The 23971-nt window shown below is 42.3% G+C and overlaps 2 protein-coding genes across 2 annotated transcripts; one reads left to right on the top strand and one right to left on the bottom strand.

Moving 5' to 3' along the window:
* Positions 1 to 376: 376 nt before the first annotated feature.
* On the bottom strand, positions 377 to 11594 carry LOC146564620 (macrophage mannose receptor 1-like). Its single transcript, XM_085290393.1, has 5 exons — positions 11553 to 11594; positions 2167 to 2538; positions 997 to 1341; positions 763 to 857; positions 377 to 604 (listed from the first exon to the last, which is right to left on the bottom strand). Exons 1-5 carry the CDS (start codon positions 11584 to 11586, stop codon positions 509 to 511), a joined length of 942 nt encoding a protein of 313 aa, XP_085146519.1. The 5' UTR covers positions 11587 to 11594; the 3' UTR covers positions 377 to 508.
* An 8091-nt stretch (positions 11595 to 19685) lies between these two features.
* Positions 19686 to 22611, top strand: LOC146564619 (uncharacterized). Its single transcript, XM_085290392.1, has 4 exons — positions 19686 to 19822; positions 20738 to 20886; positions 21585 to 21749; positions 21827 to 22611. The coding sequence occupies exons 2-4, from the start codon at positions 20830 to 20832 to the stop codon at positions 21914 to 21916; spliced, it is 312 nt and encodes a 103-aa protein (XP_085146518.1). The 5' UTR covers positions 19686 to 19822; positions 20738 to 20829; the 3' UTR covers positions 21917 to 22611.
* The last annotated feature ends 1360 nt before the right edge of the window (positions 22612 to 23971 follow it).

The raw sequence follows: 23971 nt of genomic DNA, 5'->3' as shown, positions 1-23971 counted from the left end.
GCGAGCATAAAAACAGCCTTAGGTGGAACTCGACTGAAAAATTGTTGAGCCGAGTCGTACTGCCTTGAATTGCAACGAGTTAATCCAAGCAAGTGCTAGATGTTGTTTTCTCAAAAACAAATTTAAAAACTTTCCAATGCAAAACAGTCATAAATGCACACGTAAGGACAGAAAAAAGATACACAAATATATATATATTCGTGTATATATATATTCGTGTATATATATATATATATATATATATATATATATATATATATATATATATATATATATGTAGAGAGAGAGAGAGACGGTGTATAACTTTTCATTATCATAGTGTACTTTTTCTTACACATAGTTTCGTTGGCAAATGTCTGTAATCTGGCTTTGCTGTTACGCGCCAAAATATTCTAATCTGTAAAACTGTGTCTATTCTATGTTCACATTGCTCTGTGCTAGTCTGTTAAAGTACATTTATCATCCATATTAATCACTTCCCCTGATTTTTCTCTCGTCAGCCACTTCTTCAAGGCTCCTTGGTAAAAACTCTTCCATCAGATTGTTTTCTCCACGTTAGATGAAAAACAGCAGTCGTGTTATAACTCCTTAGCTTCTGGTTCATCTATTAAACAGAGAATATTCATGTTTCCATTTACTATAGCAAAACCATGAAGGTCCTAATGCGATGAAGTAGTTATTTCATGTCGCAATCTAAATAAACATATATATGATATACTCAAATTTAACTGCTCATCATTAACAAAGATCTGCATCACTTACTTGCTCCAGGATGTCTGCTTGCACCGAAGGATTACTTAGATCCAGCATTGAGTCCTGTGGGCTGATCCTCAGTTTAATGAAACTCAGCTTGTTCCCTAATATAAACAGATGTAAACAGAGTTAGTCTGGATCCTTCATTTTATACATTTCTGTCATGGAGAAAGACATAGATATTTTTTTTTCTATTTGAAATATAAATGTTTTATAAATTTTCTAGTAAAGAGTTTTACTCACTGCAATCACAGACGAAAGGATGTGTTTCTGTACATGCCCTGTCTCCCCATTTACCAGAGTTTACCTTCAGCATAGCAACACAGGTTTGAGTGCTATCAGTCCAGACAGTCTTGTCTGGGTTCCAGTATCTAAATGAGGAGTCAGTCTGGTCTGACCACTCCCAGGGGTCTCTGAAAAGGCCAACATACACTTCATTGCCATTGGCTACTTGCTGGACTATCTGGTACTCAGCATCATTCCTTAGACTGGTCAGGTCTGTGTAGTGTGTTCTGCAATAATCCCGAGCAGCAGTCCAAACCATGTTTTGTGTGTTAAGGATGTATTGATCTGCACCTTGTTTTGTTGCTGCAAAGTAAAATAAAATGAGCTTCACTGACTTTTCATTTCCACAAAATTCACAGTTAAAACATTTACTATGTAGCAATGGTCCTCAGGTTTCAGCCAAGAGAGTGTGCAGTGTGTTCTGTAGTATTCCCGAGAATCAAAGCAAGACAGTTTTTATGTACTGACAAACTACTGATCAAAATAAAGAGACAGGTTTTTTTTTTAATTTAACTTTAAACCTATTTACAAATATTACAGTACTAATCAAAGAAGGATAAATAAGATTTGAAAATAAAAAAGTGCCATTACATTTAGTGAAAACCAGTTTGAGTGTTTGGCACGAGCTTGATGCAATCACTGTATACACCACTTTTCATTTAATTATTACTTATTATTAAACACTAACTCTTTTCCACAGCCTGTCTTTTGTCTTGTCTTGTCTCCTTCCTCCCTCTGAAAATTTACCTATTTGATGGATTTCCATTAAATATCAGAGACACATTCTAACAGGTAACCATGAATTTGCCAGGATTTGCTGGGTTGCAGGCAAGGGAAGGACACAAATGCAGGACTCATATATGAGGCTCAACTGAAACAGTCGCTTTATTTCTGATACTCAGCGACCAGGAAACACTAGGCAACACTAAGACTCTAGAAGAGCGCACACACAGTCAGGTAAACAACAACGATGTGACAAGGAAAAGGGAAAACTGAGGACTTAAATACACACACACACACACACACACACACACGATAACAAGAGGACAAAGAGACAGAGGAAGCAAAACAGAACATAATGCACACATGATGAGAGTATGGCAAAAACAACTATTTAAAATGACTCACCATCAAAGCAAACTGAATATTTTTGGTTGGCACACTCCAACATATTCAGTTTCCCGTTGCTGGAAACTGCACAGTTGGCATCAGTTATTGAGCGCCACAACAAATAACTTCTTTCTCCCTCTTTGTAGAAATCATCATCTGCCAGAGACCAGCGCCACCTGCGTGTCTTGCCTTTTGAAAGGCCAATCCACACAGCATCATCATATTTATCTTTGACAGCTTCAAGTACAATTTCCATCTCTCTCATGTCATTAATGGTGGCCAGGTCGAAACATTGCTCCCTACAGATGCTCTGGGCTTCAGACCAGGTCTTTGGTGTTTGAAAGAAGACAAACTGGGGCTGGAGGCCATGTGAAAATTGAAAAGACAGGCCTGTGGAACAGAAATATATGAAATACTTAATGACAAGCCATTATAAAACCCACTACTGTCAGTAGTCAGATCTTTAAAAATCACACACAAAAACTGATATTTCAAAACTTTACTTAGAATGTAATTAAAGATGTTTACTGTAAAATTTGTCAACATTTCAGCAACATGTGTACCACTGAAAATTAAGTCTAGAACAAAAATAAAGTGGGTTTATGAACACTGCAGATCTGCTTAACAAACACTTTAAGGTAGAAGATTCAAACAATATGTTAAACCTAAAAACAATAGAAAAACCATGAGCTTAATTATCAGAATTTGTCAGATAGTCGCAATATATTTACATCATTAGATATTATGTTATTATCCAGGTAATATCAATTGTGGCAGTTGGCTCTTTCCAGCAGTGCCTTGTGTTAAAGGGGACAATTTAAAGTAATGCACACTATGTTTTCCACAAGTGTAGGAAAAACATATTACAATTGTCCTAACTATTTTTAATTTCATCTAAATCCATATTAAACCTAAATAAATGGTGTGCTTCTTTTTTTTCACAGCAGTGGAATGGGAGTGAATAGGGGAACTACTGACTGAAAGACCCTGTAGGAGCATTCCCCCCAAAGAGTTTTGGGTGAGCTCATTGTGAAACCTAGCCCCACCCTATCATGTGATTTCCTGAGGTCAGATGGCCTAGGGCAGGGGTCGGCAACCTGCAGCTCCGGAGCCGCATGCGGCTCTTTTTACTTATACTGCAGCTCCAGGTGGTTTGGGAAAATAAATTAGAAGTATTTAGCTGAAGTGTATTTTATTTGTGTTTAGTTCTTTTATTTTTAACTTGTAGTTCTAAATTGGAAGATTATTGTGATATTGAAATACAAAAATAAAATTATATTTTATTATTTTTCATTGCACAGAATAAGCGTCACACTCGCGGAAGCCGATGTACCCGCCGAAATGCCGTGCATTTATCGAGACTTTCAACCCCAGGTAGGCCAATTAGGGATTTTCGGATCCACATTATGTCAGCAGCTATTCTCCTCCGTGAACTATGTTAAAAACAAACACCGCTCACGCCTCACAGATGCAGTGGCGGGTCTAGAAAATTTTTGTTGGGGGGCCAGGTAGGGGCACAGATTTGGAGAAGGGTGGCAGATGTAATTGGCAGATAATGTTAAAAAGAAAAAAATTCTACCAACTGTTAACCATAATTCAATAATCCTATAAACCTAATAACCGAAAACGCTTTTAACTCTTATTAGAATGAGGTTTTAACCACTACGGTGCAAAGTATTTAGATACTGTGTTGATAAAGTACAAGAGATACAATCAGTGCTTGTCAATGTTTATTCAGCATTCGAGGACATCAATATTTGCATAGTATTTTTACTGACATATAGTGCACATATGTTTTGGGCAAAAACATTTTTGAATATTAAAATACGAACATTTTTAACATACAATTGGCAAATTAGCCAATGCCAATGCAAAACTTTATCTGCCTGTTAAAAAAGAAGATAATCTTCTTACAAACCGTTTTTTAATTTTGAAACAGGAAAAAAGTCATTTGAATGAAACCTGAAAGCAAGTAAATACTTTCTATGCTGCGTTATGATAAACTTTGGTAATATTGATGTATAAAGAACAACACTGGCTGATGATGAAATACAGTCAGCTGGCATGGTGACACTGCCAGTATTAACCTGCAGGGCTGGACTGGGACAAAAAATTGGGCATTTTGACTACAGACCGGCCCACCAGGTATTAAAGCCATAAAGCCTTTGAATGAAAACAAACGCTGTTGTGACAGTGATGTACACTGTCTTTTTGGTATATGTATGATTTCTATTCATTTTACGTCAGATAAAAACTTTGTTCGCAAGATTCAGAAAGTTATTTAATAAAAGCTAAATATTTTAAATGAGAATAAGAAAGAAAGGTATTTCCTTGTGCCCCCCTTTCCCTGTTAATGCCCTACCTGCCCCCCTGGCAAAACTTTGTTACCAGCTGTCAGCTACTTAGAAAAGGATCCTGGTGTTATTTGTCTCTCAGAAACAGTTGATAACTTCCCTTCAATTCATTCATGTCACCTAAAAGGTAAACCTGTTTCTGTCATGGTCCCTGTGCCCTGCTGGTCAATCCTCTATTGGGCAATATGTTTGTGGTTTGTTTGCTCTCTCGCCCTCTCTCTCTCACTCTCTCTCTCTCTCTCGCCACGGCGATGCTCACTGCGGGCTCCCGCTGCTGGCCCACACACCTGCTCATCACCACACCGGCCGCTGATCCCAGCTGATTACTGCACTACTTAGATGGCGAGTCTGCACTAGTCTTCGCTGGATCGTTGAACTATCAGCGTCAGTCAAACTTGTGTATCTGCCAACCTGTATCTTGAAAGCCCTTTGTTATTATCCCGCTAACCCGACCTTTTGTGTTTAGATCGTTTTTGGAACCGGATTCTGAGAGGAGTGACTGAGGAGGAGCTTTTGTACAGAAAGTGTGGAGCACCTTTTCCCCTAACCCTGTTTCCCACGGACCCTGGCGACCCGGACCCGTTTCCCCTGCACGTTGTACATAGCCACTTGGTGATTGTGTTCACTGTGAATAAACGCACTGTTCTTCGCTTAAAGGGAAACCCTGGCCTGCGCCTGAGTCTCTTTCGGAACCCCTAACAGAACGATCCAGCCATTATGGACTCAGCAGGTCAGGACCCCGTGGGCCGGGCTCTGGCCGCCCAGGAAGCCGCGCTGGTCCGCCATGAACAAATGCTCGGGCAGCTACGGCAGGATGTCGCCGCATTGACCCTGGCAGTGGCGCAGTTAATACCGCTGGGGGGAAATGTGCAACCAGGGAATCCCCAGCCGCCCAGCCCGGCTCCCCAGGCGGCACCGCCCGCCGTAGCGTCAGGTAGCTCACCGCGGGTCGGTACGCCGTCTGACGGACCTTTACCCACACCGGAACCATTCTCGGGTGAGTCTGACAAATGCGCCGGATTTTTGGCTCAGGTGTCTCTGACGTTTCGCGAGCTGCAGCGTTTTCATGGCAACGATGGGGCGAAGATCACTTATTTAGTTCAACTTCTGAGGGGCCGTGCACTAAAGTGGGCCCAGGTTGTGTTAAACTCTGATCCTGTCATCACCTACGCTGACTTTCTCTCCAAGTTTAAGAATGTGTTTAACCCAGGCACCGGGGCAGAGGCCGCTGCTCTCCGTCTCCTCAACTTCAAACAAGGTAGGAGAAGCATGTCTGATTACGCTATCGACTTCTGGATTCTGGCAGAAGAGGCAGGGTGGAATCAGGAGGCGCTACGGAGCACGTTGCTGAACAATGTCAGAGAAGAATTAAGGGACGAGCTAATCATGCGTGATCTCCCTGCCTCCTTTAATGAGCTAATGTCCCTGTGCATTAAGGTGGATGAGCGGTTACGGGCTCGCCGGTCGCAGCGGAACTACAACTTCCATGAGGCTGCGGGAGTCTCTGGCACCGGCGCCATGGCGGATGCCGGCCCCTCCCGGACTCACGAGAGCGGGGACGGAGAGGAACCCATGCAGCTGGGCGGCTCCCATCTCACCGCGGCGGAGCGTCAGCGCCGGATTACCGCCGGTGAGTGCCTCTATTGTGGTCACAGGGGACATGTTGTGGCTACCTGCCCTTCGCGGGCAAAAGGGCGCGCCCGCCAGTGATGGTAGGAGTACTGGTGGGCGAGCTGAGCCAGGAAGAAGCTCCTCCCCGTTTAACACTACCGGCCACGCTTTCCATTCACTCTAAGAGCCGCTCCCTATCGGTGTTAATCGACGCTGGGGCGGAACAAAACTTTATTGACTGTCAGTTAGCCCGGCAACTTGGGTTACTATTGGAGCCCCTGCCTCATGCATTACGGGTTACGGCATTGTCAGGTCAACGCCTTCCAGACATCACTCTGGTGACGGAGCCTGTCGAGCTCACCCTCTCTGGCAATCATTCTGAAGAAATCTGTTTTTTGGTGTTTAAAGCAACTCGCACTCCACTAGTTCTCGGCCATCCTTGGCTACAACAGCACAACCCTTACATAGATTGGCTAAAGGGGCGTGTCACTGGGTGGGGGGAGGACTGCCACATGACCTGCCTTAAAGCAGCCTCGCCTCCAAGCGTTGAAACGCCCTCTTCTGGGGTATTGGAATCAGCTGATTTAACTAATGTGCCCTCTGTTTATCACGACCTAGCTGAGGTGTTTCAAAAGGCCCGCGCCCAGTCACTCCCTCCGCATAGACCCTATGACTGTGCTATCGAACTGCTCCCGGGAGCTCCTTTACCCACCAGTCGGCTATATAGCATCTCACTTCCAGAACGAGACGCTATGGACAAGTACATCACGGAATCCCTGGCTGCCGGCCTCATTCGGGCCTCCACCTCTCCAGTCGCGGCAGGCTTCTTCTTTGTCGAAAAGAAGGATAAAACCCTCCGGCCATGCATTGACTATCGCGGATTAAACAACATCACAGTAAAAAATAAATACCCTCTGCCGCTCCTCAGTTCTGCCTTCGAGCTCCTCCAGGGGGTTACTGTTTTCACCAAACTGGATTTGCGAAACGCATACCATCTGGTTCGCATCCGTGAGGGCGATGAGTGGAAGACCGCCTTCAACACCCACCTCGGCCACTTCGAGTACCTTGTCATGCCCTTTGGTCTCACTAACGCCCCTGCGGTGTTCCAAGCCCTGGTGAACGACGTGCTCAGAGACTTCATTAACCGTTTTGTTTTTGTCTATCTAGATGACATCCTGATCTTTTCCAGAAACCAATCCGAGCACGAGACCCATGTCAGACAGGTCCTGCAACGACTCCTCGAAAACCGATTGTTCGTCAAAGGAGAAAAGTGTGAGTTCCACGTCTCCACCGTTGCATTCCTGGGGTACATAATCGACCAAGGAAACCTCCGCCCGGACCCTGTGAAGGTAAAAGCCGTTGTTGAGTGGCCGGAACCTCCTAATAGGCACCAACTGCAACGTTTCCTTGGATTTGCCAACTTTTACCGGCGGTTCATTCGGGACTTCAGCCGAGTTGCCTTGCCGCTGACCCAGCTAACCTCTCCCAAGCTTCCTTTTCAGTTGAACAAAGAAGCTCAGGCAGCTTTCCAAGAACTGAAGAAACGATTCGCCTCAGCCCCCATCCTGATCCAACCCGACCTCACGCAGCCATTTGTGGTCGAGGTCGACGCGTCCGACTCAGGGGTTGGAGCGGTTCTGTCGCAACGGAAGGACGGTAAGCTCCACCCTTGTGCCTTCTTCTCCCGCCGTCTGTCCCCTGCAGAGAGAAACTATGACGTCGGGGATCGGGAACTGCTGGCGATAAAACTAGCCCTGGAGGAGTGGCGGCACTGGTTGGAGGGCACGGCTCAGCCTTTCCTCGTCTGGACAGACCACAAGAACCTGGCATACCTACAATCAGCTAAGAGGCTCAACGCTCGACAGGCCAGGTGGGCCCTGTTTTTCACCCGTTTCCACTTCTCCATCTCTTACAGACCCGGTTCCCGGAATGTCAAACCCGATGCCCTGTCCCGTCAGTTCTCAGTCTCGGAGGACACCACTGAGCCCGCTCCCGTTCTCCCCGCCACCTGTGTCGTGGGCGCCATCTCCTGGGGGATCGAAGCAGCCATTCGGGAGGCTCAGGTGTCGGAACCGGATCCGGGAGGTGGGCCAGCCCAACGGCTCTACGTCCCTCAATCAGTACGTTCTCAAGTACTTCAATGGGCCCACACTGCCCGCTTTACGTGCCACCCAGGGGTCCACCGCACTATCAACTTCCTCCAGCGCTACTTCTGGTGGCCCTCTCTGACTAAAGACGCTCGGGAGTACGTCTCCGCCTGCGCGACCTGTGCCCGGAATAAACCATCTCATCAGCCGCCCGCTGGACAGCTCAATCCCCTGCCGACTCCGTCCAGGCCGTGGTCCCATATAGCTTTGGACTTTGTAACCGGACTGCCGCAATCAGCAGGCAACACTGTCATACTTACCATCGTAGACCGTTTTTCTAAAGCTGCCCACTTCATAGCTCTACCCAAGCTTCCCACGGCCATGGAGACCGCACGACTGCTTACCCGTCATGTGTTTCGTTTGCATGGGATCCCGGAAGACATTGTGTCTGACAGAGGCCCCCAGTTCACGTCTGGCGTCTGGAAGGAATTCTGCTCCTCATTAGGAGCAAAGGTCAGTCTGACCTCCGGTTACCATCCCCAAAGCAACGGTCAGTGTGAGCGAGCTAACCAGGAGCTCGAGGCAATGTTGCGGTGCACAGCGTCCTCCAACCAGTCCATCTGGAGTGATGAACTACCCTGGATTGAGTACGCCCATAACAGTCTGACTTCCTCCGCCACTGGTCTGTCTCCCTTCGAGGTCTCACTGGGTTTCCAGCCGCCTCTCTTCCCCTCTGTCGAGGGTGAGTATTCTGTACCATCTGTCCAGGCCCATCTACGGAGGTGCCGACGAGCTTGGCGGGCCGCACGGACGGCGTTGCTGCGCACAAAGGACCGAACCAAACAGACCGCAGATCGCCGCCGCACACCAGCTCCAGCATACAGCGTGGGACAAAAGGTATGGCTGTCCACGCGCTTTGTTCCTCTCAGGACTGAGTCCAAGAAGCTCAACCCAAACTTCATTGGTCCCTTTGAGGTTTCGGCACTGATCAACCCCGTCTCTCTGAAACTCCGGCTGCCGCGCAACATGAGGATTCACAATGTGTTCCACGTCTCCCAAATCAAACCTGTCCAGAATAGCCCCCTGTGCCCTCCTTCCGGGCCCCCTCCGCCCGCCCGGCTTGTGGACGGCTTGCCCGCCTATTCCATCACGCGGATTATGGACTCTCGCCGCCGCGGGCGTGGCTTCCAGTACCTTGTGGACTGGGAGGGCTGTGGCATTGAGGAGCGGTCCTGGGTTCCGCGGGCCGCTGTCCTGGACAAGCGTATGCTGCGGGCCTTCCATCTGTCTCATCCTGGTAAGCCTGGTGGGTCGCCGGGGGGCTCCCGTTGAGGGGGGGGTACTGTCATGGTCCCTGTGCCCTGCTGGTCAATCCTCTATTGGGCAATATGTTTGTGGTTTGTTTGCTCTCTCGCCCTCTCTCTCTCACTCTCTCTCTCTCTCTCGCCACGGCGATGCTCACTGCGGGCTCCCGCTGCTGGCCCACACACCTGCTCATCACCACACCGGCCGCTGATCCCAGCTGATTACTGCACTACTTAGATGGCGAGTCTGCACTAGTCTTCGCTGGATCGTTGAACTATCAGCGTCAGTCAAACTTGTGTATCTGCCAACCTGTATCTTGAAAGCCCTTTGTTATTATCCCGCTAACCCGACCTTTTGTGTTTAGATCGTTTTTGGAACCGGATTCTGAGAGGAGTGACTGAGGAGGAGCTTTTGTACAGAAAGTGTGGAGCACCTTTTCCCCTAACCCTGTTTCCCACGGACCCTGGCGACCCGGACCCGTTTCCCCTGCACGTTGTACATAGCCACTTGGTGATTGTGTTCACTGTGAATAAACGCACTGTTCTTCGCTTAAAGGGAAACCCTGGCCTGCGCCTGAGTCTCTTTCGGAACCCTTAACAGTTTCTCCATCACCTGTTCAGCTCTGATGATCCAGTAAGGACATCTCCTGGTTTCATCTGCATGTTTCCCTCTCACAACATATCCAAACCGATATCATGACCAGCAGCTTTTACGGCTGTGGCTCCAGCAAACATCAGCTGATACTAGAAATTAATATTAAATAAATTCTAACAACAGCTGATCAAGCTTAAACGTGCTGCTGTTGTTTAGCGCGACATCCGCTGATAAACAAACAAGAGAGAAAAGCCGATCAGCTGATCATTGATCAGTTTCATGATTGAAGTAGCAACAGGAGAGGAAGGGGGGAGAAGAAGAGAGATGATAGCAGGTTCATTCTATCATTCTGTCTGTATCTTCTACAAATCATACGAATACTGATGGAACCAAATGCCCGTCAAAGTCACAGATCAGCCAAAAGTCTGTAAAGAGGGTCCAGAGGAAGACCAGCAGGCTGAATTAATTATATTTAATTATATTTATTAAATATTAAATTATATTTTTGCCAAAATTGTATTTTTATTTTTCTTGATGCCCAGGTTTTTTTAGCTTTCACAAGGCAAGATTTTCACAGAGGTTAATGTCAGATGTTGTGATTTCCAGAGTCAGTTTGGTATATTATAAAATTTGTAATAGTTTTCTTTTTAAAGTGCTTTAATATAATAGACTATTGAGACCCACAAGTTGAAGACTGAATTTCCAAAAAAGTTTTCATTTTAATGTTCTACAATCAATTTAAGGCATTTTTAAAGGCCAAACTTAATTGAGTATCTCACTTTTACAGTTACGTTGTAGGTTTACAGTACTGTTCACAGTGTGTCACAGTTTTACAGTATTTAATGAAAATACTGTACTGTAAATGAATATACAACAAAAGCACTTTAAGCAAGACTACAATCTAAGTACCATAAACAATAACAGTAGAAATACCACAAAGGATGTTACAGTAATACTGTAAATGGATAATACAGAAAAAGTGCGGCGCAAGACATTCCAGTAAAAATTAAGTGAATGAGATCACAGTAGAACTACTGTAAAAGGAACTACAGTAATGCTGTAAATGGAAAAACAGTGAAGATACTGTAAAGGAAAGTAAAACAATACTGTAAATAAAATATACAGTAAGATTACTGAAATTTGTATTTACATTACGTTACTGGCACTACGTTACAAGTAGCTCCTGTCAGTTTCACAGCAACCTCTTCACAGTGTAACCACTGCTGCTACCATGATATTTCTTGGATATTAACAGGTTATTACGTGGTACGTTTGTTTGTACGGTCTTGTTTCTGCCGTGTTACCCTACTATTACCACTTCATTACTGAGCTTTAATAGAAAATGCTAAAAAAAAAAAAAAAAAAAAGCTACTTTTACTGAAATGCACTATACACTAAGCTAAAGATGTTTGAAAGGTTGACAAAACTTTTAACATTATTTTACAACACTAACCTGACAGCAGCAGAAGATGCATGATCCCCGCCATAGTTGCTATTCTTCTGACAAAGTTCTGCTGAAGGTTCCTGTTATATGTTTCCACCAGATACTACATTCTTTGTGCTGGTTTGCATTTCTGATCCTGATCATGTAAATGTTTCTCATCTAGAATGCAAAACAACCCTGTTCTTTGGTTAACTTAATGTCAAGGTAATTACAGCATTATACAGGGTGGAGACTTTGTTACTGATGGCAATGCTCCTAGTTCACCAAGAATATATTTTTCTTTCTCTCATTGGAGGATTTTATTTAAATACCATACATTACTATACTAATACTGTATTACATGCTAACATGCTAATTCATTAAACTTTTTAATTTTCAGTACATAACTAGGATTCCCAGATGGTGTTAATGCAGCAGGACTTATAGTACATAGGTTCATACTACAAAATCAGAATAAGGATAATTTATTCTTCCCTAAGGAAATTATGTGGTTATAGTTGCTTCAAGACAATAGAAATAGTAACAGACTGAGTTTAATTAAATAATACAACATAATACAAAGTTTACAAAATATAAGAAATTGCTCTAATATATATAAACAACTCAATTATAAAGTATAATTGAATATTACAGAGATATATATGGTGCATTTTACTCTAAACTGTAAACTATGAAACTTTGTTATTTGCACTGTAGAGCATGTGCAGAAGGGTCTAACTATTGCACTGTGTACATTAGATGGAGGAGTTGCCATAGTTGCCATTCTCCTGAAAAGTATTCTGCTGAGGTTTCTGTCATTTTCTCTGCACTAGATACTATATTAGTTACGCGCTTTTGCTTTCCAGATCCTGATCATGTAAATGTTACTCATACAGAATGTAAAACAACCTTGTTTTCTTTGTTTATGTCAAGGTAATTGTAGTGTCCCCATCAGTGACAAAGGGCGGAGCTTTTGTCACTGATGCTACCAGTTCACAAAAAATTATCGTTTAGCATTCATCTAATTTCCTTCCCTCACTGGAGAATTTTATGAAGACTATATACTACTATATTAAATGATAATACTAATAACATACTATGTGGAAATATGTTAATTTAGTAAATAATTTTACATTGTCAGTACAAAAGTATGATTCCTAGATGGTGTTTGTCTGGCAGAATGGCATACTATAAAACCAGGTACACACTTAATTTCTGGATGCATAATGACATCAATTAATAACTTTAGTCATTTGAAAAGTGTCAGCATTTGCAGACCGCAGATAACTTGAAGCAGAAAGAGGACCCAAATGCAAAGGACGCAGGAGGGCAGGAACTAGTTAACATAAGCAAGCAGTTTATTAAGGCTGATACAAACTAACCAACTCAAATTAGTAATACAGCCAAAATAACTTTATTTACAGTGCAATTTGAAGCCAAAGCAGACAAAATATAGGCTATAATATAGGCTTCAGTTTGTCAACTTAACGAACGGAGATATTGTGTGAATATATTGTAGTAGTCCAGTCTAGATTTAATAAATTGAACTAGTTTTTCATCATCACCATGAGACAGCATCCTTCTCAAGCTGGTACTTCTCAAGCTTCTCGTGGTCCTTCTTCCTATCACTCGGTATAGCCACTTCTATCACTATCGCCGTCTTCCTCTGCTTCTCCACCACTACTATGTCTGGTAGCCATTACCAGTCTGTATCTGGAAGTCCTAGGTCTAAAACAACAAGCAAAGAGATGAGTCCACTGCCAGAGGCCATAATTAATCTATTATTATAATAAGCCATTATTTGTGACCTACACTAAAGAATTTTCTGTACTGTGATTAGTGTGGTGGTAAAGTGTCAAAGGGTTGAAGAAGTTTGTTGAGAGGCAAAAACAGGATCCTGGTGTTACCCTCATAAAAACCGAAAATACCTGAGTAAAAGTTTTGTTTGGCCTAATTGATGGGATCTTTATACTGTAGAACATGACATTTATAGATTTCTGCATTTATATTTACGCTCTAGTTGCCAAGCTTTTGCCCTCAATGCTGGGAGATCAGAGGTACACCATGGAGCAGAACGAGCGAAGGAAACAGTGGGTTTATACAGGAGCCAGAGAATCTAGGAAATAGAGTAGACAATTATTATAATATAATACTAAATCATCAGGAGGAGAATAGAAGTCTGGAATCTGACTATTATCCAATCTGATAGTGAGAATGCCCATATCAATGTTTTTGATGTTGCGGAACAAGATGAGATGGGTTGGCTTGGTTGAAGAGCAGCAGAGAGTGAGGTTAAATGAAAGGAGGAATGAGAGAGTTTTGGTTCTCCTTGTTGTTGCGGAACTGTTACGTTCATTGAGGAATGGGACCGTGGCGAAGTAGGTGCTGGCCAATGCTGCCCTGCTGGCCCACCCATTTCCGTCAGCGGAGTACGCATTGACCACTGACACGTGTTCAATGACGATGTTGGGTTCATGTCTGGTGGTGAATAAAGTCGGAGAAAAAAGCTAGAGCTCCTGTGTCGTCTGTACCTTCACCCCACACGCTTAAGATTTCACCTACAATTGAGTGTTATTAATAATAACACTTCCAGATCCCACTCGTCACTGACTATTTTGCCTTGGGTCCTTTTCAAAGAAATCTTTCCGCTATGAGGGGAAAACCTCCGCTCAGAGCAGCTGCACACCCAGGGGACCTGGGCACTTAGGCCAAAAAGCTTGTTCTCTTAGTGATGCTGGCTTCTTTTCAGTCTTTAGCCTGTTGTGATCACACTATGCAGATTATGACTGTTTAATTATTTACAAATGTACTAAAAAAAGATTTATCACTTTATTTATTTCAGACAGAATTAGTCCATACCATTAAAAACGAACTATTTGTAAATCAAATAATTCAAAGCCAGAAAAGGCCTGAGATATTTATTTTATGTATAATGAATACAAAATAGCAAATTAAACAATTATAATCAAATTAGCATAAATAATTAAAATAGTAAAAAAAAAAAAAAGGAAAGGAAAAGAGAAAGAAATCTTCAAATATTAAACTATTTTCTTTTTAAGTGAGATATGGGGTGATGCCCTACCCAACAATTTCAGCTCTTCAACAAGAAGGAATTAGTACTGTGACAGATTTACCTAATGTGTTTTGAAAATGATCTCTCAAGGATCATTACTTTTCTAATGGCTCTCGCTTGCTCTCCTTTTCATATCTCATTACTTCAAATCTTTCAGGAACTAAAGACATTTGTTTCTTTAGCCAAATCCAAATCAGTGTCATGTCTCTGCTCAGGACATAATTTTCAAGGATATATTAAGGACATTTTTTGCAAAATGTGACCAGTGCGACTTTTCCCCCTTTTAACTTTTCTTTTCAATAACATTAAACATAGTAACAATGAAACAATATGTAACAATGTGAAACTTAAACTAGCCTAGATAAAGACTGCTTAAAGCAGTGGTTCCCAAACTTTTTTTGCTGGGCCCCCCTTTGTTTTACAAGAAAAATATTTAGTTTGTGAACTAAAAATCAAGAATGTGGGATACTGTTTGTCCGTGATTTGGAGAGCCCAGCGCTGCTCCCGACAAAGGGAAAACCAATTAAGCAGGGGAGACCTACCTCGGCACTTGTGCAGGTGAAACCAAAGGGAAGATATGCTTCACCGTATTTTCTAGTCCTTGGCTTAGAATGAAGTTGGTTTGGAAACATATACAGAGATGCTTCATCTCCTGCTTTGCGTTTGTGTGGGCGCCCTGTGCTAGCAGTGTCCAAGCATTGTTTTGTTTTTTTCCCCCTTTTCATGCCCCCCCCCCCCCCACCCCCCACACACACACACACACACTTTGGGAAGGTCTGTTTTAAAGCAACTCTTATGATATGCAAGTCTTATGTTAAACTCTTGATAACTCGTGACACCAGTTCTATTTTAAAAACAGCCATTTATATATACAGCATGGCTTTGACTAAGGGGTAGACATCAGAAAACAAAAATATTTTATTTGTATTTATCTAGTCAGATACACAGATACAATTCACCTTTCATCAAGTTTTACTTATTGTTTTTTATTTTTACATCCCTTCACTGTAATATCCAGTCGACCGGCCAGGCATATTACAACAAATTTGAAACAAAAAATGCAAGTGTGTGACTCAACTCTGGCAAATCAACTAAAAAGTGAATTCTACTGGTGACATTGAAGTTTAACTGTCATCTGCCTATATATAATGAAGCTTATGTGCCAATAAGAAAGATCGGTATACACTCATCTGTGTAGAATTCGAGAATTCCTTGAAATTGTTAGTCTGCTTGCCTATCGATCCTGCTTCTTGCACTTGCACTTCAGTTAGCTAATTTTAGTTTTTTTTATTTATATTGCACAAAAACAAGAGTTCAATGGGGAAGTGCAAACTGCATTTATGACAGAAAGAGCTGCGTTGTGCTGCTAACACAATTTCAGTTCTTTGCATCACCTGCTCCATTATCCAAGAACCCAGAGTGACATTGAAGCTGAATGAATGCAGATCCCAGCCCAGAACTGCAGTCAAATTAGGCCATCATTTGTGAGCTGCAGTGAAGCCAGCTGCCACTGGACTTCATTAGGTAACAAGCGGCTGAGCAGTCAGGCTGCAGCCCTGTTTCTACCTGTTTTTTTGTAATATTATTTATATTTTTATATAGCACCAAATCACAACAACAGCTGTCTCAAAGTGCTTTATATGGTAAGGTAAAGACCCTTAATGTACAATAATACAACCCTGTTCATGTTTATAAAGTGGAGATAACTTTGAAAACTCTTTGAGCTGGTTTTCATTTTTGCTTTGTGCTTTGTCTTACTTCCTACATACAATATGTGTGTGTATATATATATAAAAAAACCAAAAACACCCAGCACGCCCCTGCGGGCGGTTTATCCTTCAAGCTCGGGTCCTCTACCAGAGGCCTGGGAGCTTGAGGGTCCTGCGCAGTATCTTAGCTGTTCCCAGGACTGCGCTCTTCTGGACGGAGATCTCCGATGTTATTCCCGGGATCTGCTGGAGCCACTCGCCTAGCTTGGGAGTCACCGCACCTAGTGCTCTGATTACCACGGGGACCACCGTTACCTTCACCCTCCACATCCTCTCGAGCTCTTCTCTGAGCCCTTGGTATTTCTCCAGCTTCTCGTGTTCCTTCTTCCTGATATTGCTGTCATTCGGAACCACTACATCGATCACTACGGCCGTCTTCTTCTGTTTGTCTACCACCACTATGTCCGGTTGGTTAGCCACCACCATTTTGTCCGTCTGTATCTGGAAGTCCCACAGGATCTTAGCTCGGTCATTCTCCACCACCCTTGGGGGCATCTCCCATTTTGACCTCGGGACTTCCAGGTTATACTCGGCACAGATGTTCCTGTACACTATGCCGGCCACTTGGTTATGGCGTTCCATGTATGCCTTGCCTGCTAGCATCTTGCACCCTGCTGTTATGTGCTGGATTGTCTCTGGGGCATCTTTACACAGCCTGCACCTGGGGTCTTGCCTGGTGTGATAGACCCCAGCCTCTATGGATCTTGTACTCAGAGCTTGTTCTTGTGCTGCCATGATTAGTGCCTCTGTGCTGTCTTTCAGTCCAGCTTTGTCCAGTCACTGGTAGGATTTCTGGATATCAGCCACCTCCTCTATCTGCCGGTGGTACATACCGTGCAGGGCCCTGTCCTTCCATGATGGTTCCTCGTCTACCTCCTCTTTCTTGGGTTTCTGCTGCCTGAGGTATTCACTGAGCACTCGGTCAGTTGGGGCCATCTTCCCAATGTAAATGCCCTCAAATAAAAGCCAACAGTCTGCAGTTAAAGCACATCTTGTTCGTTTCATTTGGAATCCATTGTGGTGGTGTATGGAGCCAGAAATGTTAGAATTGTGTCGATGTCCCAATATTTATGGACCTGACTATATATGTGTGCGTGCGTGCGTGTGTGTGTGTGTGTGTGTGTGTGTGTGTGTGTGTGTGTGTGTGTGTGTGTGTGTGTGTGTGTGTGTGTGTGTGTGTGTGTCTTCATTACGATAGGGATTTGTGTTGGTGTGTGAGACTGTAGCTTCAGGTTTATATTGTTAAATGACAATTATGGGACAAGTCAGGACAAGTTTTTTCCTGACTTGTCTTTTGCTGTGTCAAACATTTGAATGTTGTTATATATGTGTCTTTTAATGTACTGTACATGATTTTTATGACTGTGCCAACTTGTCTGCAAAAAAAAAATTACATTACAGCACACGAGCTATACATGTGCGACAGGTACCAGACTGGAAAAAAAGTATACAGGAAACATTACCCAGCTCTTAAGTCTCCAGCTGTCGGTGTTCATGTCTGCAATACAAACACATGATCAGAAGCACTAGATTTGCTTTGTGTTCTACTGGTAGTGCATTCATCTTTAATACTCCCCCAGTGAGGATGATTTTCCATTTGTGTGGTAATAACTTAATAAAGTGAAAGATTTTCATTTTTTTTCACAGATGTTTCAGCCTGATCTGATCAGTGTCATTTGTAAGCCTTAGTAAAGTTTTTATAGTCAAACTAATTGTTGGCCTGTCTGTTCTGTTATTGACCTTGTGTCAACACATGACAGTTTATCCATAATGAACACACCATGTTCAAAGATAAGGATGTCCATAATTGCAGGTTGCAGGGTCCGATATTTAACTCCCACCTCCGGTAGAACTTCGACAGCATTTCGAGACAGGCTGAAGATGTTGAATCCAAATGGACCATGTTCTGCACCTCCATTATTTTGTATATAAATGTGCAAATAGACTGTATTTACGTTTTTATATGTATGTATCTGTATATTTATTTTATTATTTTAGATGTATTTATATATATGTATTAAGTAATTTTATAATGCATTATAACATTTGATATATGACTTGAATTGTTACAGTGCATTGTATTGTTACAGTGCATTGTATGCTGTTATAGAAAGTAACCCAGAATCTTTTGTTTTGTTTGTTGCACTTATTTAGGGTTACACAGCGTGGAGGTTTTGTGGTTAATTTTCTTTGTGTAGACTCAGTGTTCATGCAAATGCATTTTGTATATTGTATGCAAAACACACGCAAACAAGGATTACAAATGCAAACCCTGGGAAGCTCTTCCATTGTAAAATTTTACCCTTAAGCCTCCACTTCATATTGCAAGTGAGCTATGCCTGTATACATATAGCACTGTGGATAAGCTACTGGAAATATAAACTAAAGAAGTTCTGAATTTGAATCTGCTGCCCAGCTGTGGCGTTCACTTAGAAAGGCCACAGACTGTGCTTCTGTGGATTTCCTCTCAAAGACATTTATGTTTGGTTAATTTGTGATTCTCAATTATCTACAGCTGGAAAATGAGAATGTGTGTTGTTATTTCTCTGGGTTAGATTCTCTGTGTTCACCCTGCACTCAGAAAAATTATGGTTCTTAAGTGGTTCTTCAGATGTCTTCATGGTTCTTTAAAGAACCATCATACGTCAAAGAACCTTTTTATTTTGTGGATGGTTCTTCAGCTATTACAAATGGTTCTTTAAAGAACAAAAGGTTCTTTATCCTTAGCAATCTAAGTTTGATGGTGTAAATATTTATTCACTATAATGAGGCTGTGAATTATACTGTGTGTTTTCTTTGTGTGCATGTGTGTGCGAAGGGGAAGGGCGGGATACCTGGCAATTACCCTTTAAGAGAAGATGGTAGGAAACTGAATATTCAAATAAAAGTTAGAAATATTTGCAAACAATAGACACAATACACACATTCAAATACTGTACTTTAGTTTTAAATTTTAATAAAGCATTACTATTTTCTACTCCAAGGCATTACTTTTGAGATTATTATATATTTTTGAAAATATAGCATAATGATAATACTAGTTATTGTAAACTTTACAAACCACCCAGCAGTATGTAAAGTCAAATTATAAAATACAAGTAAATAACAATTGCAGAACAGAATGTCAGTGTAATGGACACAGACTTCGTTTTGACAAAGCGCACAGCTTAGGTAAATGATCTGAGTAGTTGTTCATCACTGATCAATTTGTTAATATGTGTTTCGAGCCAAATAAATGACAGGGAGAGAGAGAGTGACGTCATAACAGGTCATACTGTAACCTCCCGGGAGCGGACGGAGGGGGTCAGTCGTTGGGATGCGCATGCGCAGACAGAGTGTGCGAGCGGCGGGCCTTGACCTTCGGGAAAAAAAACTCACGGACGGTGACAGCGAAACGGATAACAGTCTTCAGTACCTGCTGGACTTTGAAGCTGTGGATTCTGGGACTGTTAGAAAAGGTAAAACATTTTCATTAAAACCTTATTACTGTTTTGTTTTTGTTACTCGTCATTGTAGCTTGCTGTTAATGTTGTGCTAACAGTAGCGATTAGCTAGATACGTTAGCCGTTGATGTCAGCGCAATTTAGTATCCAACTGTTTTCCTAACAAAACCACTGTTATAATTAAGTGAAGCTGCTCCCAGCTAATTTGAACCTTTGGCTTCTAAAATATGTGGTTCAATTGCGTGCTGCGTACATAACCTAATGTCAGCTAGACCGAAATTAAAATGTAATATATTGTTAAAGTCAGTAAAATGGCGCCTGAAGCCTGTTGTGACGTGAGCTCTGTGTCTGCTCTAGAAACTCTTGAAATTCTGTAGATCTGAGCCGTACATTAAATACTCACATGAACCTGTACTTTGAATTCTGTATGAGCTGTATAAAATACAGCTATGCATAAGTGTTTTGAATGAATAATTAGATTAGATGACTCTTTATTGTCTAATCGAATTATATAGAAATGAATAGAAATGTGACATGAGAAGGTGTGTCTTTGACTGTTCCTGCATAACTTAGTTTCGGACTAGTTGACAAGTTATGCTCCGGTCATTTGATGTTTCCAAGGTAGATGTTCTTTTGTAATATAGTTAATTTTTTTGTATATCTCATTTATCCACCATCATACATACAAGCTAAGAAGAGGTCGTTATACTAACAAGAGGTATCAACGCCGGGCCAAAGTTCAGCACATGGTTAAAGTTTGTAATCCAGCCAGGGTGTAAATATCACTCAGCAGCCAGAGCTGAAGCAGGTAGCATCAACACATAAATCTACTCTACCCGGCTTAAATCACAAGAGCACCTCTGACCAAAAAGCTGTAGATTTTTCTTGTTTGCACAAATTAATCCAGATTCACATTAATTGTGTTCACAGCTCCAACAAAATGAGGAAGAGGAGGGGGAGAAACACAATTAGGTTGAATTACAATTGGATGGAAGGCGAGGACAAGGAGAAGGAAGCTTAGGATGAGGAGGAAGAGAAGCAGCAGGAGCATCTTTAGGGATCCCTATGATGTCATTGAGGTTGGTTTCATTAATATGGTCCTCTCACAAAGAACGATGACTTGTTTTAGTTCACGTACTTCCTGTATTAAATAGTGATGTGCAAAATGTTGTGAAAAACCATGGAGCAGGTACGTATAGTGCATCTGCAGGTAAATGAACATCAAATCTCTAAGACAGACTGAAATTTGTATATTTATCACCCTTATGATAAAACCCATGTCAGCCATTGGTTTATGGACTTTGTATTTTGAAGCCTCAACATTTGCTTTCTTGCTGTTGCTATGTTGGGACCATATTAGGATGAGGGATCAGAATCTGGAGTCATGCACACTATTGTTTCATTTAGTGTGTATCCATAAGATTCGTACAGCAGATCCAAGTTGTGCCTTGAAAACAGGAAAGTCGTCTGCATAGAGGAGAACTGTAATAGCAGGCTTGTAAAAAGTGAGGCTTTGTGCTCTCGTTTTACTTCTGTCACCCTGTTTTGATGCAGATTTCACTTGAAATCAGGCAAGAACTGGACTTATTTTTTTATGTGTTCTTGTGAATTGATTGTGTATCGCATATGTTTGATTTGACTTTCTGCAAGACAACAGTTGTCCGCTGGCCAAAAAAGTTTTCCAAATACCTCCACGTGATCTAGCCTGGATTTAGAAAAGAATAGCAAAAAAATCTGCACCTCCTGCTTCAGATGCAATTTGTGTTTCTGTGTTCAGAGGCAGCGGCGAGAGGGGAGACCTCGGCTCATCCAGCTGGAGAGCCTGACCAGGAGGAGTCGAACATTAACTGAGCTCTTCCAGGGCACCCTGCAGACTCGGCTGCTGGCATCGGCGAGGGATGACGTGAACGCCAAACTGGAGTCCATCACAGGTCAACTGCAGGTATGCGAGTCAGACCTTCTGAGGAGGGTTTCACTTTTCTCTTCTTTATAATTGACTCTTTTCTCGATCTCTTTCAGCTCCTTGTCTCAGAGTGGGAGGGATTTGAAGCACAAAGGGAGGAACTTGTCATTTGGTTGGCTGATATGGATGTGAGGTTGACCAGCTGACAGGAAACACCAGTGAAAAACTGAAACAACTGCAGGTGTGGGCTTGTTTTGATATGACATATACAGGGAGTGCAGAATTATTAGGCAAGTTGTATTTTTGAGGAATATTATTATTGAACAACAACCATGTTCTCAATGAACCCAAAAAACTCATTGATATCAAAGCTGAATGTTTTTGGAAGTAGTTTTCAGTTTGTTTTTAGTTTTAGCTATTTTAGGGGGATATCTGTGTGTGCAGGTGACTATTACCGTGCATAATTATTAGGCAACTTAACAAAAAACAAATATATACCCATTTCAATTATTTATTTTTACCAGTGACACCAATATAACATCTCCACATTCACAAATATACATTTCTGACATTCAAAAACAAAACAAAAACAAATCAGCGACCAATATAGCCACCTTTCTTTGCAAGGACACTCAAAAGCCTGCCATCCATGGATTCTGTCAGTGTTTTGATCTGTTCACCATCAACATTGCGTGCAGCAGCAACCACAGCCTCCTAGACACTGTTCAGAGAGGTGTACTGTTTTCCCTCCTTGTAAATCTCACATTTGATGATGGACCACAGGTTCTCAATGGGGTTCAGATCAGGTGAACAAGGAGGCCATGTCATTAGTTTTTCTTCTTTTATACCCTTTCTTGCCAGCCACGCTGTGGAGTACTTGGACGCGTGTGATGGAGCATTGTCCTGCATGAAAATCATGTTTTTCTTGAAGGATGCAGACTTCTTCCTGTACCACTGCTTGAAGAAGGTGTCTTCCAGAAACTGGCAGTAGGACTGGGAGTTGAGCTTGACTCCATCCTCAACCCGAAAAGGCCCCACAAGCTCATCTTTGATGATACCAGCCCAAACCAGTACTCCACCTCCACCTTGCTGGCGTCTGAGTCGGACTGGAGCTCTCTGCCCTTTACCAATCCAGCCACGGGCCCATCCATCTGGCCCATCAAGACTCACTCTCATTTCATCAGTCCATAAAACCTTAGAAAAACCAGTCTTGAGATATTTCTTGGCCCAGTCTTGACGTTTCAGCTTGTGTGTCTTGTTCAGTGGTGGTCGTCTTTCAGCCTTTCTTACCTTGGCCATGTCTCTGAGTATTGCACACCTTGTGCTTTTGGGCACTCCAGTGATGTTGCAGCTCTGAAATATGGCCAAACTGGTGGCAAGTGGCATCTTGGCAGCTGCACGCTTGACTTTTCTCAGTTCATGGGCAGTTATTTTGCGCCTTGGTTTTTCCACACGCTTCTTGCGACCCTGTTGACTATTTTGAATAAAACGCTTGATTGTTCGATAATCACGCTTCAGAAGCTTTGCAATTTTGAGACTGCTGCATCCCTCTGCAAGATATCTCACTATTTTTGACTTTTCTGAGCCTGTCAAGTCCTTCTTTTGACCCATTTTGCCAAAGGAAAGGACGTTGCCTAATAATTATGCACACCTGATATAGGGTGTTGATGTCATTAGACCACACCCCTTCTCATTACAGAGATGCACATCACCTAATATGCTTAATTGGTAGTAGGCTCTCGAGCCTATACAGCTTGGAGTAAGACAACATGCATGAAGAGGATGATGTGGACAAAATACTCATTTGCCTAATAATTCTGCACTCCCTGTATTTGATATGAAACATACGTCAGAGACATTATCCTAAACTGGACTAACAAAGGACCATGAGTACAACATGAAACATACATTACATAGCGTAATGCTAAAGTTCATTGATCATTTTAATCATAAACTTGTTGTTGAAATATTTTTACTGAACATGCAAACATCTGCTGATGAAAATGTGTTGATTTATTGGTCTGTTATGAAGCTATTGCTATTTCTAATGTGTTTTATCACTTTCTGATGTTTTATTAATTAAACAATACATGTATTGTTGTGTTATCTGTAGCTATAGTATTTATATATATATTTATTTATAGTATAGCAAATATATTTAATTATTACTGTTTAAAACACTAATATGTGACATGTATTAGTAGTGATGTTGTGCTGAGGGTTAAAATGCCTTTTTGTCTTTTGGTAACTACAAAATGACA

Source organism: Mchenga conophoros, linkage group LG11 (assembly GCF_057382185.1).
Source record: "Mchenga conophoros isolate Kocher_MC1m ecotype Shallow Benthic linkage group LG11, M_conophoros_male_GT1.1, whole genome shotgun sequence".
NCBI classification, from domain to species: domain Eukaryota; kingdom Metazoa; phylum Chordata; class Actinopteri; order Cichliformes; family Cichlidae; genus Mchenga; species Mchenga conophoros.
This window is presented reverse-complemented; position numbering and strand designations above follow the sequence as displayed.

Bases quoted from the DNA above. Each gene is read 5' to 3' on its own strand.
- LOC146564620 (XM_085290393.1), bottom strand. From the start codon at position 11,586: ATGGCGGGGATCATGCATCTTCTGCTGCTGTCAG. The intron at 2,539-11,552 runs GTTAGTGTTGTA...TCTGTTCCACAG, and splicing joins GCATCTTCTGCTGCTGTCAG to GCCTGTCTTTTCAATTTTCA. The intron at 1,342-2,166 runs GTGAGTCATTTT...TTTACTTTGCAG, and splicing joins ATATTCAGTTTGCTTTGATG to CAACAAAACAAGGTGCAGAT.
- LOC146564619 (XM_085290392.1), top strand. From the start codon at position 20,830: ATGAGGAGGAAGAGAAGCAGCAGGAGCATCTTTAGGGATCCCTATGAT. The intron at 20,887-21,584 runs GTTGGTTTCATT...TTCTGTGTTCAG, and splicing joins ATCCCTATGATGTCATTGAG to AGGCAGCGGCGAGAGGGGAG. The intron at 21,750-21,826 runs GTATGCGAGTCA...GATCTCTTTCAG, and splicing joins CCATCACAGGTCAACTGCAG to CTCCTTGTCTCAGAGTGGGA.